Source organism: Ochlerotatus camptorhynchus, unplaced genomic scaffold, assembly GCF_037179485.1.
Source record: "Ochlerotatus camptorhynchus isolate MF236.1 unplaced genomic scaffold, CSIRO-AGI_Acam_v1.1 ptg000530l, whole genome shotgun sequence".
NCBI lineage: Eukaryota > Metazoa > Arthropoda > Insecta > Diptera > Culicidae > Ochlerotatus > Ochlerotatus camptorhynchus.
This window is the reverse complement of record NW_027041014.1, coordinates 1,955,808-1,972,535: the sequence shown is the minus strand read 5'-3', so window position 1 is coordinate 1,972,535 and position 16,728 is coordinate 1,955,808. Positions and strand designations below refer to the sequence as shown.

The following is a 16,728-nucleotide window of genomic DNA, read 5'->3' as shown; positions in this document are numbered from 1 at the left end:
AGACACTGAACTGTTTGTCTGAATCCGCGCGCTACCAACTCCTGATATTGGCACGCTAGTGCCTTTCCTTGGTAGCTTCAAGATCTGACACAGCCTTTCTGAGATAAGATTCGCCTGCGATCCGCTATCAAGAAGTGCTCTCGCCGTGTACAAACGCCCGTTACAATCTTTCACCGACACTAGAACTGTCGACAGAAACACATGTACATCGCGTAGCTCTGATGCAACATTAGCTGTGTGGATTGAAATTACAGAACTTTGAAGGGATTGTTGTGGAGTCCCAACTGCAACTGCCGTAGAAATGCTGGAACCGCCCGTTTGCGATTGTTCAAGGACTTGATCTCTGATCGCTGACCCAGTACTAGTTGCCGCTAATCCCGGATGGAGCAAAGTATGGTGTATTTGCTACACGTACGACAGCGGAAAGTAGATGTGCAATCTCTACTGTAATAGTCACGCCGAAGACAATTGCTGTACAGCTTCTTGGAATTTACGACCTGGAACCGCTTATCCAGAGTCAGCTTCGCAAAAGAAGGGCAGTTGGTGATATAATGCGAACCTCCACAGGACACGCACTTCGACGACGAAGTCTCCGATGATACGTGAACCGATAACTTATGAGCTGGCTTCTTGAACGGGGCGAGTGGACTGGAAAGTAGAATACGTTGGCCATCGGGACGTTGATCAACCGCTATTGCATCCAAAATGCGGGTTTGGCCTTCCAGAAACTCCATCACGTGCAAAAATACAGGATCCTCCTTTTTCAAAGCGTACTCTTCCCAGTCTTTCTGCGTAACGTCGTCTAGCTAATAGCTGTGTCAACATCGCTCCCCAGCCTGCAGTCACTTCCCGTAATTGATCCAAGATTTTTGTGTGCCGGTCGAAAGTAATCGATAACATCATGGATGCCACTTGCAGAAGTTTTCTTCATCTTCGGAAACTGTAGAAGAGCGTTGACGTGCCGTTTCTTCTGTAGATAAACGTTCGTTTGGTCAAAGCAGACCAGGCAACACCGTAGCTGGCTTCACTCATTGGGAATGCATCAACAACCTTAAGTGTCTCACCCTTTAGAGACGCTGGCAGGTAATGAAAGCGCTGAATCCCGCTCAAATCTGGATTGGTGTAGATCAGCGACTTGAAAGTGTCGAAAAAAGGCAACCATTTGTCGAATTCCCCGTTAAATTCTGGAAAATTTATCTTTGGTAGTTGTACACCAGCACATGCCTCCACACGTGTATTAGTGGAGGTAGAAGGGGAGGGTGAGGGAGTGGTGGATGGCAACTTCGCTTTCAACCCTGCCCATACCTGTAAGTACAACTCCTCGAACTCTGACCGAGTCTGCTTGTGTTGATCCGCGTTCTCCTCATGTTCCTCCATTTCCTCTATTTGCATCTGGACGTCCTCGAATTCCTCCCATTTCTCGTCTAATTTGTCCATGCGAGGTTGCACCTGTAGAGCATGAATAGCCGGATCGTATTGCTTCAGAAACCACGCCGTGCGATGGAGAAAGTCCACGATATTGTCCCGCACTTGCAGTTTAGGCTTCAGCTTCTTCCCCATAGCGTATCAGTGCGGCGGCGAAACTGTGGAAAGTACGAAGCACAGCACCACAAAACAGAGGGATACAATTATTGGAGAGAGGCCTTGTATTTATTTATCTCCCAACAGGATTCTCCGTCTAGAGTCCACTACAAATTCTGAGGCTTTTGGCGATAACCTCAGCAGCTTGCGGTGATTTCCAACGTAGCAGAACTCATCCAATGCAGAAACCGAGAAGCAAGAAATTGGTTGCAATATATCCGTCGAAGCAGTAAAATATCAGCTCAGTACTCACCGGGTGAGCCTGGTTCGATAGGCCATGTATTGCAACCGTATGTATCAAAAAACGCGCCTCCGGTAACAAGCTATACGCTGAATCGTCAATGCACAAGACCACCGTTTTGATCTTATAATCCAGTACCAGACTCTCGGTCGAATCTGTCGCCTAATCGATCACCAGTGAACTCAAATTTATCGTGACCATCCAACAATAGCAATCACTTAGCGAGGTTGTATTATTTGTCCCAAGCGAAGTGTGCGATACAAAGACCACACCATCCAACAGTCACGAAAGCAAAAGGGTTGATGAACTGTTCTCCAGGACGTTGCTACTGAAAACGTTAAGCACTCCGTGCACAAAAGCTTTGGCGAACAATTCGATTGGATGAAACAACACGTTTGGACAAAAAATGGTGTCCAATAAGCAACTACCCGCGGCACAATCCTGGTCACGGCACCAATGTTCGGACCCTTCAAGAACGCACCTTGGGCACCCGTTTTGCTGCAAACTTCTGTTTCGGACTTCGTTATAAAGTCTCGCTTATGGCCGTGGAATTGTCGAGAAACGTTTTTGAAAGAAAACACTCGCGAAACTGTATTTTTCTAATTTTACGACAACGGTGACCGATCGACTTGTCGTTTTTATTGGTACTGACTTAGGCAAAAAACCTATCAACAAAAAATACAATATGTGTGTAGATCTAATCGAGAAGCGTTACAATTCAGTATCAATAGCTTTCCCGTGTAGACATCCAAGAGTCAGGCGTCCTCAAGAAATCAACCAGGACGAAAGAAGGACAATACGCCAGCATTCAGACTGGAGGATTTCCCGCCGCTTCCTGCTACGCAACACGGTCAAGCAAATCCACGGGTGCAATCCGGCCCCCGCCAAGAAACATCTGGTGCCTCAGCTGGACAAAGCTCTCCATCCCCCCCTGGATTCTGGAGACAACCACCAGCACAAAACGCCAATCCCGATCTCTTCTCTGCGGATGAGCTGATGAAGATTTTCGGCGACATGACCAGCGCTCTTCGTCAGTGCCGCAGCAAGCCCGAACAGATCCAAGTGCTCGGTAAGTTTATTATTCAAGTATGGTGTCTAAACCGATAACTGTCGTCACATGGAACACATGCTCTGTAAGAGCAAAAAGACTCGAGCTTGCTGACTTCCTCCGCAAGCATAGTATCGACGTGGGCCTCCTAACAGAGACCCATCTTAAATCCGGTGACAGCTTTTGGTTGCCTGATCACCACATTATCCGGCTTGATCGTATTGACTCCAGGGGGGGGGGGGGTGGTGTTGCGATCATCATCAAGAAAGGAATCAAGTTCTGCACGCTGCCGCATATTCGCACTTCTATCATCGAGGCGCTTAGTGTGGAGGTGGAATCACCAACCGGAAACGTCCGGTTCGTCGCCGTATACTGCCCTCGTCAGTGTGCTGCCAGTAATGGATTGGGCATCCAATTCAAGCATGATCTGACCGCCATCACTCGCACGAGCTCACGAATCGTCATTGGGGGCGATTTTAATGCCCGCCACGAAGCATGGCGGAACTATCAGCGAAATCAGAACGGACGTCTGCTCTTCGACCACTCGCAGCATGGGCTGTATACAGTGAAATTCCCTGATGAACCGACATTCATCTCTCCGACGGGAAACCCTTCCACGTTGAACTTTTTTCTATTGAACATTGGACTATCCAAACCGATGGCGATCAACGATCTCAGTTCCGACCATCAACCGGTGGTGGCTGAAGTCGGCACCCACGTGGCACCTGCTCAAAGCCTGCGCAAAGACTACCATCATGTCAACTGGGTGCAGTTTGGGCATGTGGTCGACAGAAAAATCGAAGAAAATCCGCCGCTTAACACCGTAGAGGACATCGACCGGGTACTGGAAGGACTCCACCAGGCCATATCCGTGGCTGACGAGACGTGTGTTCGACAAGTTCCTGTGAGGGGTAAGTTTGTTGCCATTGATTTCCACACCCAATTACTGATTCGCTTGAGAAATGTGCGTAGACGCCAGTTTCAGAGGACTGGAGATCTAGCGAGGAAACGTGAAATGGCCGATCTGAACAGGCAGATTGCTACCAGAATGGACTCACTCCGAAATGAAAGTTTCGGACGTGTTGTCCAGAATCTGGATGACCGCTCCCGTCCATTCTGGAAGGTAGCCAAGGTGCTGAAAACTCATCCCAAACCCGTTCCACCTCTCAGAGTCGGAAATGATGACAATCGACTCATAACCCCACAAGAGAAAGCAAATGCGATTGGTAATCATATTGCTGCATCGCATTTGCTTGGCTCAACTATCCAAAGTCCGCTCGAAAACCAGGTGACGCAATGCGTCCAAAATGTAGATGACTCCCCTTGTGCCGTGCCTCCGGAGGATAGAATTACGGTAGAACAGATTTGCTCAGCGCTGAAATATTCAAAGAATATGAAGGCCCCCAGTTTTGACGGCGTATTTAACCTTATCATAAAAAGGCTTAGCATGAAAGTCTATGCAGTTTTAACTGCCATCTTCAACAGATGCTTGGAGCTGCACTACTTTCCAAGCATCTGGAAGATAGCAAAAATACCGATCCGCAAACCCGGTAAAGATCCAGCATTGCCATCAAGCTACAGACCGATCAGCCTGCTCTCAGCGCTGAGCAAATTGTTCGAGAAACTCATTCTCAATAGATTGCTCAAGTTTGTGGAGGAAAACAATATTCTCCTTCCGGAACAGTTTGGGTTCAGGAAGGGGCACTCCACCACCCATCAGCTAGTACGGGTGATGAACAACATTCGAAGTAACAAGGCTGTATCCAAGTCCACAGCCATGGCCTTGCTAGACGTCGAAAAGGCGTTTGACAATGTCTGGCATGACGGACTTATATACAAGCTTTGTAACTACAATTTACCGTTGCATTTGGTCAAAATTACCCGTAACTACCTTCAGCAAAGGTCGTTCAAGGTATCGTTGAATGGTTGTCTCTCCGATAAATTTTCCATCCCGGCAGGCATTCCGCAAGGCAGTTTGTTGGGCCCCTTGCTGTACAGCTTGTATACTTCTGACATTTCTCCCCTCGTAGACGGTTGCGTGTTCTTCCTGTTCGCAGATGATACCGCGATATCAGTCAAGGGCAGAATGCCTCGCGAAATTACAAACAAACTACAACGATGCCTTGACACCTTTGCTGACTATGCAAAAACTTGGAAAATCAAAATCAATGCCTCCAAAACCCAAACTATCATGTTCCTCCATAGACAATCACCCAAACTGATACCGGCACCTTCTTGCACAGTAGTCATGGATGGCACAAGGGTTGAGTGGTCTGCTGAAGTTACGTACCTTGGAATGGTATTCGATGAGAAGCTCCTGTTCCGCTCGCATATAGAAAAGACGTTAGTTAAGTGTTCAAGCTCAGTTAGGTGTTTGTATCCGCTGATTTCTCGCAGATCCCGCCTCTCTAAGGTTAAAAAACTGACTGTCTACAATCAAATCATAGCACCTGCAATTTTCTACGCTGCACCGGTGTGGGAATCATGTGCACAGACTCACAGGAACAAAATCCAGGTCGCTCAGAATATAGTGCTGAGGATGGTTCTTGATCGTCCTTTCGACACTAGAATAACAAATTTACATGAAGAGGCAGGCATTGCCAAAATAGATTCCAGAATAAACGAAATTAAGACTAAATTTGCACAAAAATGTAATGTATCAGAACATGCTTTGATAAGCAATTTGTATATAGTAGGTTAGGTGCATATAGTAGTTGTAGGTTAGTTGTAGTTGTAAATAGTAGTTATAAGTAGTTTCCCTTTTCCAATTTAAAACAAACCAATCCCACCAAGGTGGTCATTCTTAAAAACAGGCCTGATAGGACTAGAAACTTTAAATAATAATTAAAAATTTCAAATTAACTTAAGTTGAAAAGACGCATCTGTGTCACTTGTTAATTCATACATGTAAAACCACACAAATACTAGAAATAAAGATCATTTAAAGTCAATAAGACATCCAACAGAGACAACCGAAAGCAATAGAAGTTATGCTACACCCGGGGGGCGCTCGGAAGGAACGCATCTGAAGGTTTTTTGTAATGCACCTAACAAGTTCTATATGGGTTTTTATCTCAAATCAGTTATCCATTAGAATTGATTGTAAACTGCTGGCATTTCACATTGTGAATTAAAATTTACACGTAGACATGGATTGCTATTCTTCCAGAAGAGACTGATATGCTTTTATATGCAGCCCAATTTACTCCACTCACCTGATTGTTATTACCCGTCACCGGTTGCTTCGGCCGCCGTCGATGTATCCGTCGCCGTGCGGTCTGGTAAATCTTCCAGTACAGCACTAGAATAACTAACAGAGGAACATAGAAGGTGCAACACGTTGCAAAGATCTGCAATGAAGCGAGAGAAGAAGAAGAAAAAAACGGACGTTTGAAAAAGTTCCGGACCATGATTTGAACGATAAAACGATAATTACCGCCCGATTTAAATAGTAGGTATATAGCTAAGGACATACCTGGTACGCGATGTCCTGCGAAACCATGCACTTTTGCTGCTCTATTCGTTGTAGGTAGTCCGGGTCCTTCCAGCCGAACTGCGGCGCCAGTGACACAATGACCGAGGCGAACCACACCAGGAAGATCATCGTGAATACCCGGCGGCTGGTGCGGGAGTGCATGTAATCGATATTGGTCACCGCCCAGTACCTGCGGCGATTCCCGGGGTGGTAGCATTTCCGTGGGGTAGAGGGAGAAAACGGGGAAGATAACCGATGAGCGTGAAATAAATTTTCAATTTTACATTCCGGTCGGTTTGCCACTGAGTCAACTTTGTTGGCGAAGGTGGAAAGCGAAGGGTTTGTTTTAGAAGATTGATATATTGAGTGGATTATCTTTGACATTACTGTTTGACTTTAAATTTAATGGCGATGTTCTAAGCAGAATATTTGTGCCGAAAACCATCGAAAGCGATAACCGTTTTCGATCGAGACCACCGATAATGAAGTATTAAATTGTGTTATCCTTTGAAAATACCCTCAGCACAAAAAGGATTCCAATTCCAGCTGTCGTTGCAGCAATAAATAATTTGCAACAAAATGTAAAATGTTTTATTCAAAGCGGTTCTCGGAAATTCCCATCATCAGAAGCGCTCCAACCGATACCGTTGTCGTCCCTTTGCTGATTCCCAATTCACGCAGCCGAAACGAAAAAAAGGTTATCGATACTGCCTCATCCGTTAATCCGATTTGCCTGCCGTCGTTTCAGCGTACCAGATGTTCGGAAAAAGGACCTGGCAGCCGAAGCCCCCCTCCTGGTGGCGACTCGACTAAAGTTCATCTAAATTAGATTTTCCATGACGGAATTTGCATAAATTGATAGCGGGTTTGTTTCACATCGGTGGGTTTTTTCTTCTTCTGTCTGTATGTTGACGGTCTGGTGGAGGTCATCTGAACGCAAATTCACAGTTTGGAATCAGACACAGAAGCTACGACCCATTAAACAGCGTACCCAAGCGAAATGTGCTAGAACGAGGATTAGCCCCGCGTCTCAGCGATGATCTTTTTTCTGTTTTCATGAAATTAATTTCCTGTGACATTTATCCTCAGGCTAACAGTTTTCAACGCAATGAGGGTTGGACAGAGAACTTGATTTCTCATCATCTTAGAGGGAATTGCATCAGGATTAAAGAAGCAGAGATGACGTCCAATGATCTCCGCAACCGGTCGGAGGTATGAGTGGATGCATCATTTGACTTGTTTCAATTCTTAAGATCGAAGGTTGGTTAACCTCGAACAGACGTGGCCGGTATGCAGACGCCAGTGAGAGAAGCGCCGTTGTTTCGAATAATGAAAATGGGGTCAATTCCGATGGGACTATTGTAGAATATTCATCTTTTCAGAGAGCTGAATTTAATATTTATTTGGTTTTAAATTGCATCTAAATTGATGGCCCTGAAATCTTCATAAAGTAGAGGGAAAATATGGAAGGGGTCCTGGATACTATACAAATAGTATTCAATCGACCTCATGGGTGCACCAGGGCACTATGGGCCAACTATCGTGGCACAAATAATAAAAATCGATTCAATCGGCATCACATTGGATTCTTTAAAATATTTAAAAATCGAGGAACAAAACGTTCTGGCAAAATTTTCAAAGACAACCCAGTTTAAGACCCTTACAATAATTTCTGTGCCAAAATTTTTTTCTTAAATCTCTGTTTTTAGAAGTTTAAAAAATTAGTCAAAAGTTATTCTTTTAAAAACAAATTGTCAATTTTGAAGCGTCCAAGTTAAAATTTTCAAGAAAGTCAGCATGTTTTATAAAACATTCAATTTGAATTTGCTTCCATTTGCTGAATAATGATCGAAAATCGGTTAAGTAGTTAAAAACTACTAGGGCTAGCCCTATGGGATTGTTCGCAATGGTGACGTAGGACTACGTAGTCTTATATAATAAATGGTATATGTTAACTGCAGCAGGAGCTTGTGTTTTGTATATAGGAATAGGAATTTGAGTGGGGTTCTCTCTGTTTATAATCTTAAGTATGACGCGCTTGGCATAGATGGCCCACAGCGACTCACGAAGAGCTACTGATTCCGATCAATAGCGGTGCGGCTTCTTTCTCATTCTATGGATGCTCATGTGGGCTGCAGCTCGCTGCTTGCAGGCAGCCTTTCGTTGTGTACTGGAGAACACCACCACTCACCACGCGGTGATTGAATAAACACCGTTCGGTGAGACCGGATCGAATTCAACTTTGAAATCTGTGTTAGGGAAATCGCTTTTCCCAGGCAATCGGTGAAAATTTTAATTTTCATAGCAACAGTTACACATTCGTGCAATTTTCAGTAGTGACATTTTGAAAAATGATAGTCTTAATTTTAACAGAATCGTAAAAAAAAATCCTATCGATTGGCGTATTAAGAATTAAAATCCATCATCTCTGGATCAAAACAAGACCACTTTTATGCCGCGACCGACTTTGGTTTTTCAAATTTGCACACCCAATCTTGCCTTCAAAAACATGGTTTGTTAGAGAGTTGGTTGGAAATGCTAACATGAAGCTTTAGTGTGATGATTTATTAGCTAGTGTTCCTTTTTCAGAGGAATAATTGTTTTGCTAGGCTCATTGCCGAAAACATATCCAGCGACCGAGTGTTCTTCGGGTTAAAGTTTCACAACTAACAATATTGCATGCACAAAACACAGTTTATTTTTCTTAAATTACACTACACTCATTTAATCAAACTTTATTTTTGTAACTTAACTAAACACTAAACAAATAATTAATTATCTTCATCGTTTGCTGAAGATTGCGACATAGATTGTCGGCGCGATGAATTTGCGGGCTACGCACCCAGCTGCGACGGTGGATTGATGTGCACTGACTCGTCCTATGGTGTATTGTTTTTCCCTTCGGTGCCGATGCTGTAGAGAGATGACATCGCGAATAGTGGTATGTTCCGTACAGTCGATGTGTGGGATATCGATCGGTGATTGTCCATTGCGTTGTGTTGCTAAGTTGGTGGTGGAGCGTTCATCGGTCACAGATTCGAGGACAGACGTATTGATGGTGTCGAACATCCTGCCCTCTGCAGAAATAACTATTTCTGGACCCTCCGGTATGAGAGCCTTGCTTCCCATAGACCTCCAAAATGTGATCCACGAGGAGGATTGAAATGCCAGTGGATTCCTGAAGTCAAACATTCACTGGCGATGGAGTGGCGAAAGTCTTCGGAGCGCAACAGTCTTCGAAGCTCGTTAGCGGCACCGACGAAATTCTTACCGTTGTCAGTGTATACATCTGCGCACAGACCGCGACGAGAAACGAAACGACGGAAAGCTTGGAGAAATTTCGCCGTACTCAGATCAGCAACAAGTTCTAAGTGAACGGCCTTTGTGCTGAAGCACACGAACACTGAAACGTAGGCTTTTGTTGGTGCGTCTCTCAGTGACGAGGTTTGAGATAGATCGGCCCCCAAAAGTCGATACCAACGACGGAGAATGGCCGTGAAGCAGTGACACGCTGCGAGGGAAGTTCGGCCATGAACTGCTCGATGGCTTTGGGCTTTGCTCGTACGCACGTAACGCAGTTGTGAACAATGCGACGGGTAGTATTTCTACCTCCTAAGATCCAGAATCGTAGTCGGATGGTGTTGGTAAGAAGCTGCACTGCTGCGTGAAGAAAACGTTCGTGCAGACATCGAACAAGAAGCGTTGTAAACGGATGTGATCCTGGGAGCAGAATTTGATGTCGCGAATCGAAAGGTTGGGAAGAACGATCTATTCGTCCACCTATTCGTAAAATGTCGTCGGAATCGATCATCGGATGGAACCAACGGAGCCAAGAATGAGTTGGAACTGTTTGATTTGCTTTCACAGCTTTCAATTCTGCCGGAAAAGCGTCCTTCTGCACCAGTCGCACAAGATCTAATTCGGCGCTACGAATCTCCGAAGTAGAAAGCGGTGATGAGACGACTCGTTCAAATTTTGCCAGATGTAGATTTCTGAAGTACCGCCTCCAGTAGGCAGTAATCCATAGCATGTGCTGATAGTTGGAGAACCGACCGACGTACTCTTCGACGAAAGTAATCGAAGGAGATGCGGTAGCGAGTGATGTTTTCCTTGCTTCTTTTTCGGCTTCTGAATCTATGGCTTCATTAACTTGAACTTTCCACGATTCTTTGTCGTTTTGAAGCCATGGAGGACCTTCCCACCACTGTTTACACTGGAGCAAATCTCCTGCTGCTATTCCTCTGGAAATGATGTCAGCAGGATTCTCACAACCAGCGACATGGTTCCATTCACAGTTTTCTGTCATTTGCTGGATTTTTGAAACGCGATTGCCAACGAAAGTGGACAAGGTTGACGGTGTTGCCTTGAGCCAACATAGAACAGTTGTTGAATCAACCCAGAAGTACGCTTTGGATGTGATTCGCAGTGCAGCGGATACCTTACGATAGAGTTCAGCAGCTAACAATGCACCACACAGCTCCAAACGTGGAATGCTTTGTTGCTTGAGTGGTGCCACCTTCGATCGAGACGTGAGCAGAGCAACCTTTACTTCCCCAAAGCGTTCGTTGATCTGATGTACGCACATGTTCCATACGCGGCTAGAGAGGCGTCCGAGAAGAAATGGAGTTCGGCAGAGATAGAATCAGGGAGCAAAATGAATCGATTGATACGCAAGTCATTCAAACGAGGCAGTTCGGAGCAGTATTCGATCCAACGGCGTTTCATATCTTCTGGCAATTCCTTGTCCCAGTCGTACGGCTTGTCGTTGTCATCCTTAAGACCCCATAACGATTGCATAAAAACTTTGGCAACGACTACAACAGGTCCTACCAAACCGAGTGGGTCAAACAACTTGGCTATGCAGGAAAGAGAACTGCGCTTCGTAATTATTGTATCAGCGTCGACGGCAGCTTCGGGAGCAATGTATTTTAACTGGTCGGAGCACGGCTCCCAATGCAGGCCAAGAGTTTTTATTGACTGATTTTTATCGAAGTTCACCAGAGGTTTTAACGCTCGATTCTCTGGAGGAATTCCATCAAGCACTTCCGGACAGTTACTCGCCCATTTCCGAAGTTGCATCCCAGCTGAATTCAACATGGCGTCCATCTGCTTTCGCAGTTCAATGGCTTCGGCGACAGTACTTGCTCCGGAAAAGAAGTCATCTACGTAAAAATCTTCGCTGGCTGCGCTTGCTGCGAGCGGGAAATTTGAGCTTTCATCCTGTGCGATCTGCTTCAACACTCTAGTGGCTAAATACGGTGCTGAAGCAGTGCCGTAGGTCACAGTCTTCAATTTATAGATTTGGATCGGTTCTTCTGGTGATTGGCGCCAGAAAATCAAATGAAATCGACAGTCTTCAAGAAACAGCAGAATTTGCCGATACATTTTGGCGATGTCGGCGATAAGCATTATTTGATGCATGCGAGATCGCATCGTGATAGCTCTCAAGTCCTCCTGAACGATTGGACCAACCAGCATGGCATCGTTTAAGGAAACTCCACTAACACTCTTGCACGAGGCATCAAATACCACGCGGACCTTGGTGGTGCTGCTGTCTTCGCGAATGACTGGATGGTGAGGTAGAAAGTATGTAAGCCCAGATGCTGCCTCAGACTCGTCGATTCGCTTCATATGTCCTAACTTCTCGTATTCTTCCATGACTTTCTTGTATTCTATAGCTAGCTTTGGATCTCGTCCCAAGCGATTCTCGAGCAAACGGAAGCGGTGAAGTGCAGTGTGTTTATTGTTCTCCAACTTCTTCAAAACCTCTTCTTTGAACGGTATGCGCACCATATACCGTCCATCTTCGCAGCGAAAGACCGTGTCAGAAAAGAATTTCTCGCAGTAGGCTTCAGCCGGGGAGTGTACAACTCCCGAATCATCCTCGATGGCCCAAAACCGCTCCATGTTGCGTTGTATTTCGGCAGTAGTAGCTACGTTGCAGACAATGGGTGATCTTGAATGTTCTTGAGAAGTTTTGCCGCTAATCACCCAACCGAAGACTGAATTCACGAGGCACGGAAGAGACTCGCCCAATGGAATGCGACCTGCTACGCTGAAGAGATCGAAAAACACCTCCGCTCCCAGCACAACATCAATAACTCCGGATTGATAGAAAGATGGATCTGCTAACTGAATTCCCGTTGGAAGCGACCATCTAGAGGCGTCAACGGAAATTGATGGAAGGTCTACGGTGATCCTCGGTAGGACGAAGGCTTCGATTGTGGCAACATAGTTGGAGATTCTGGACTTTATGGTGGACTGGAACTTGCAGTGAACTTTTGTAGCAGCTTCACCAATCCCTGCAATAGGCAGATTCACCTTGCACCGACGAACCTTCATTCGCTGGAGTAGCCGCTCCGTTGCGAAACAACATTCGCTGTCTGAATCCAGTAAGGCTCGTTCCGGATGCTCTATCCCGTTGTTGTCCACCATGATGACGATGGCTGTAGCTAGCAGCACCTTTGTTCTAGATCTGTCCAAGGAAGTGCAACTCGTGATGCCAGTATGTGTCGCTGGGGTGGAAGAAAGTTGTTCGTTGTTGCTGCTTTGCTGACTTGGCTGGATGAGGGATGCGGGTCGTCTGCTGCCCTCTGATCTTGAGGCATAGCACAACTGTGTATGGTGCCGCCCTCTACACTTGCGACAGCTGCTTTCAGATGAACACTCCTTTACCAAGTGGCCTCGTCGTAGGCAGTTTCGGCAAAGCTGATTGCGTCGGATTACACGCTCCTTCTCGTCAACCGACATTTTTGAAAATTCTCCACACTGGTAGAGAGAATGCTGGCTAGAACACGCTGGACACTGGCGCGATGCTTGCTGTGAAGCTCCGTGATTTGCTGAACGAGGTGGATTATGTTTCTTCGCTAGTGTTGCCATCTCCGCTGACTTGCCGCTAACCGTTTCCAACACATTGACTCGACGTTGAAGAAACTCTATCAACTGCTGAAACTTGGTCGTCTCGTTTGCCTCTGCATACTCTTCCCAATCGCGTCTCGTAACAGCATCCAACCGAGTACTGAGCAAGTGAATTAGTAGCACATCCCAGTGTTCAGTTTGCTCCCCCAACTGCTTGAGAATTTTGACATTGGCTTGGAACTTGTCAATAAGCGTGTGCAAGTCCATAGCTGTCTCACGCTTCATACAAGGAAAATCGAAAAGTGATTGGACGTAAGTACGTTTCAAGCGCCGCGTGTTCTGATAATGGCTCACGAGCAGATTCCAGGCTACAGGATACTGTTCGTTGCTAATTGGAATCGTTTGTATGAGTTTTAATGCCTCGCCAGCCAAAGAGGAGCGTAAATAATAAAATTTTTGAATCGTCGACAAGTTAGTCGAAGTGTGCACGAGGGATTCAAATAAATCGTGAAAATTTAGCCAGCTCTCAAAATGCCCATCAAAAACTGGTAATTTAATATCTGGCAGCTTGACATGGGACACTTGATTCATATCATGGGGCCGGGTAACGGGCAACGAGTCATTTTGATTTAGTTGGAGTAACGTACCCTTCGTCTTGTAGTATATCCGCTCTACATCTGTGCGCTCCTTTAAATATCCATCCAAGACGTCGTCAGCTTCTTCTAGCGTTTCCAATTCGCCTTGTACAGCGTTGAATTCTGTCCACAAAGCGATCACATTCTCCAGGCGCACGGGTACTTCGCGCTTATCCCTGTCGACTTGATAACTGGTGACGAAGGATCCAATCGCCGATATTGATGAGAGAATGCTGCGTTTGCGATTCTTCAAACCGCGCAATTTCCTCTCTGCCGCTGACATATCGATGAGTGATGGAAGGATCTGGGAGCAGGCAATTTAGTGCCTTGATATTAATCAAATTTGTCTCCTCACTATGGTTGAGATGTGCAATCACAGTAGACGGATCTCTCTAACGACAAATGGCGCTATCCAACAGAGCAATTGTACCGCTTCAATGGCTACGTGTCTGGGTCATCGACCAGTTTTGAGGTCATCGACCGACTCCGGGAGTATTGACTCACTAGCATACAATAAAGGCTTCCATAGTCAGTCCACCAATTGTTGTTTATAGTTCAGCAATACGAAGATCACAGCATCCAAGCAGTAATGAAGTGCACATGCAAAAAAGATTCCGGTAGAACAACTCTCACTGGGTTAGATTGAATGGAATTGCACTCACCTATGTGAGGCATGAAAATGCCTGGTATTATTTCCAATCAACAGAGCGGCAACGAAATGGCGCATTCGCCATACAGATCATGCGAGGCACGTCGTGTGGTAGGATTGTCGACCTAATGGGACTTTTCTGGCCAGAGCGGATTCCTCTCGACGCTCAATCCAGCTCGAAGGACCATGTTCCTTTTTCAGAGGAATAATTGTTTTGCTAGGCTCATTGCCGAAAACATATCCAGCGACTGTTACGCCCTAATTCCAGCTCTATCTTGATATGGGAAGTGAAATCCGATTGATGACCTTGACAAATGTCCAAAAACTACTCTTTTAAAAATTTATGGTGGTCCTGAAAAGGACCGTTTTGTCGTGATGGTTGAGTAATGCTGAGCTATTCGAGGGGGACGACTCTATCTACGATGCAGAAAAGATTGTGTTTTGCTGTGGCAAGCTGCGCGCACGCTGAATAGATAGAAAGAAGATTGATGACGATTCTGAAGATTTCCTGCAAAAAAATGATGCGCGATGCAAGTAGATGCGAGAAATGAAAGCAGATTTTTCGAAGATTGATTCGCTAGTGTGAGATTTGTCGAGCATCTAGACTTGAGATTTAGATTAGCTCGGAGCTATTAGGGTGTAAAACACATATGAGGCTGGTGAGCTGTATGTTGTTTGCAATGAGGGTGACGCACTTGGCATAGATGGCCCACAGCGACTCACGAAGAACTAGTGATTCCGATCAATAGCGGTGTGGCTTCTTCCTCCTGGGGCTGCAGCTCGCTGCTTGCAGGCAGTCTTTCGTTGTGTACTGAAGAACAATGTTCAACGCCACGCGCCAAAAGCACTGCTGCTGCTGCTGATGCCAACGACCGGACACCTCCACACACGGCGATTGAAACTGAATCCGATCAGCGGTTTAGGCCAGCCAGCTAGCTGCTTGTGGGGAGCCTATCGTTGTGTACTGAAGAACACCACCACTCACCACGCGATAAACACAGTTTGGTGAGACCGGGTGGAATTCAACTTTGAAATCTGTATTAGGGAAATCGCCTTTCCGCAGGCAATCGGTGATAATTTTAAGTATCATAGCAACAATTGCTATTTTGAAAAATGATAAAGTCTTCAATTTAACAGATGCGTAGAAATATTTCTGATCTATTGGTAATAAAATGATTGAAACTGGTCTAGGGCCAGCTGAGTTATTATCGTTCAAAATCTTTCATGATTTTGTTACATGTTCCATTTTTGGTTTTAACAAAGTGTACCCCCATATATAAATCACAGACGTAGTCCTACGTCAAATGTTTTCAATTTTCAAAGTAGAGTATATAGCCAAAAATTTCGATGTAATGAACCGTAGCTCATGAAGGGACTCTAAGGGTGAAATAAAAAAAAAATGGGCCTCAAATTTATCGATTAGGAATACAAGGTTTGAGCGAAATCAGAGCAAATTTTTTTTTCGGTACCGTTCTTTTTTTCATGGAATTGCTGTATGGGCATTTGCTTCCAATAGCTTGATAAATAGTTTTTTTGTTCAGTGGGTTCAACGAAACGGAAGAGCGAGCGCGAGAACGAATGTTTTGACGTAGTGTTAAAGCGTTGAAACGAATGCTATACAATCCAAAACAAATTATAAAGCTTTCCCACAAATTCAGATCGTAACCACCTGCCGGCACCGGTGGTGTAGTGGTAAGCGTGACTGCTTTCTCACCCCAATTGGGGTTAAATCCCAGCCGAGGTCGGCATAAAAATCTCTGGTCACGTCTTCCTTCGGAAGGGAAGTAAAGCCGTTGGTCCCGGCCCATGTGTGTTGTTGAATGGGTTCGATATCCTACGCAGGTGTGGAAGCTGCCTTCCTGCACATTCGATTGCCATCATTGGATGGAAATCGATGTCCGTCGGTGATTGGCACTAGATTGCGGAGCAGAGACCGACATATTAAATAAAGGAATGAAGATCGTAACCAAATTCGTTCAAATTGGGCACAGTTGTTGGGGACCTCAATAAGAATTGTAAGAGCTGTAGGGGGGGGGGGGGGGGGGTTTGTTAACAATGTTGGAATAATATCAAAAAATTAAATCTTACCAAAGCACAAGATGACGCTTAATTTTCGTAGATAGAAATTAATAAGCAAACAACTGCGGTTAAATTTGCAAACTGTGATATCAGAATTGGGCTATTTTGGATCGATCTTTGAATGATCGATCTTTTTCATCCCGATTTCAGATTTTTTGTATC

General features: G+C 45.3%; 1 protein-coding gene across 1 annotated transcript in view; it reads right to left on the bottom strand.

Annotated features, from left to right (window-relative positions):
- Positions 1–16,728, bottom strand: part of LOC135713067 (5-hydroxytryptamine receptor-like) — a 545,162-nt gene that overhangs the window by 125,014 nt on the left and 403,420 nt on the right. Inside the window, exons 7-8 of the mRNA XM_065236165.1 lie at positions 6,346–6,535; positions 6,086–6,220 (exon numbers count right to left, since the gene is read on the bottom strand). Coding sequence (XP_065092237.1) covers positions 6,086–6,220; positions 6,346–6,535 — 325 coding nt within the window. The remainder of the gene's footprint in view (positions 1–6,085; positions 6,221–6,345; positions 6,536–16,728) is intronic.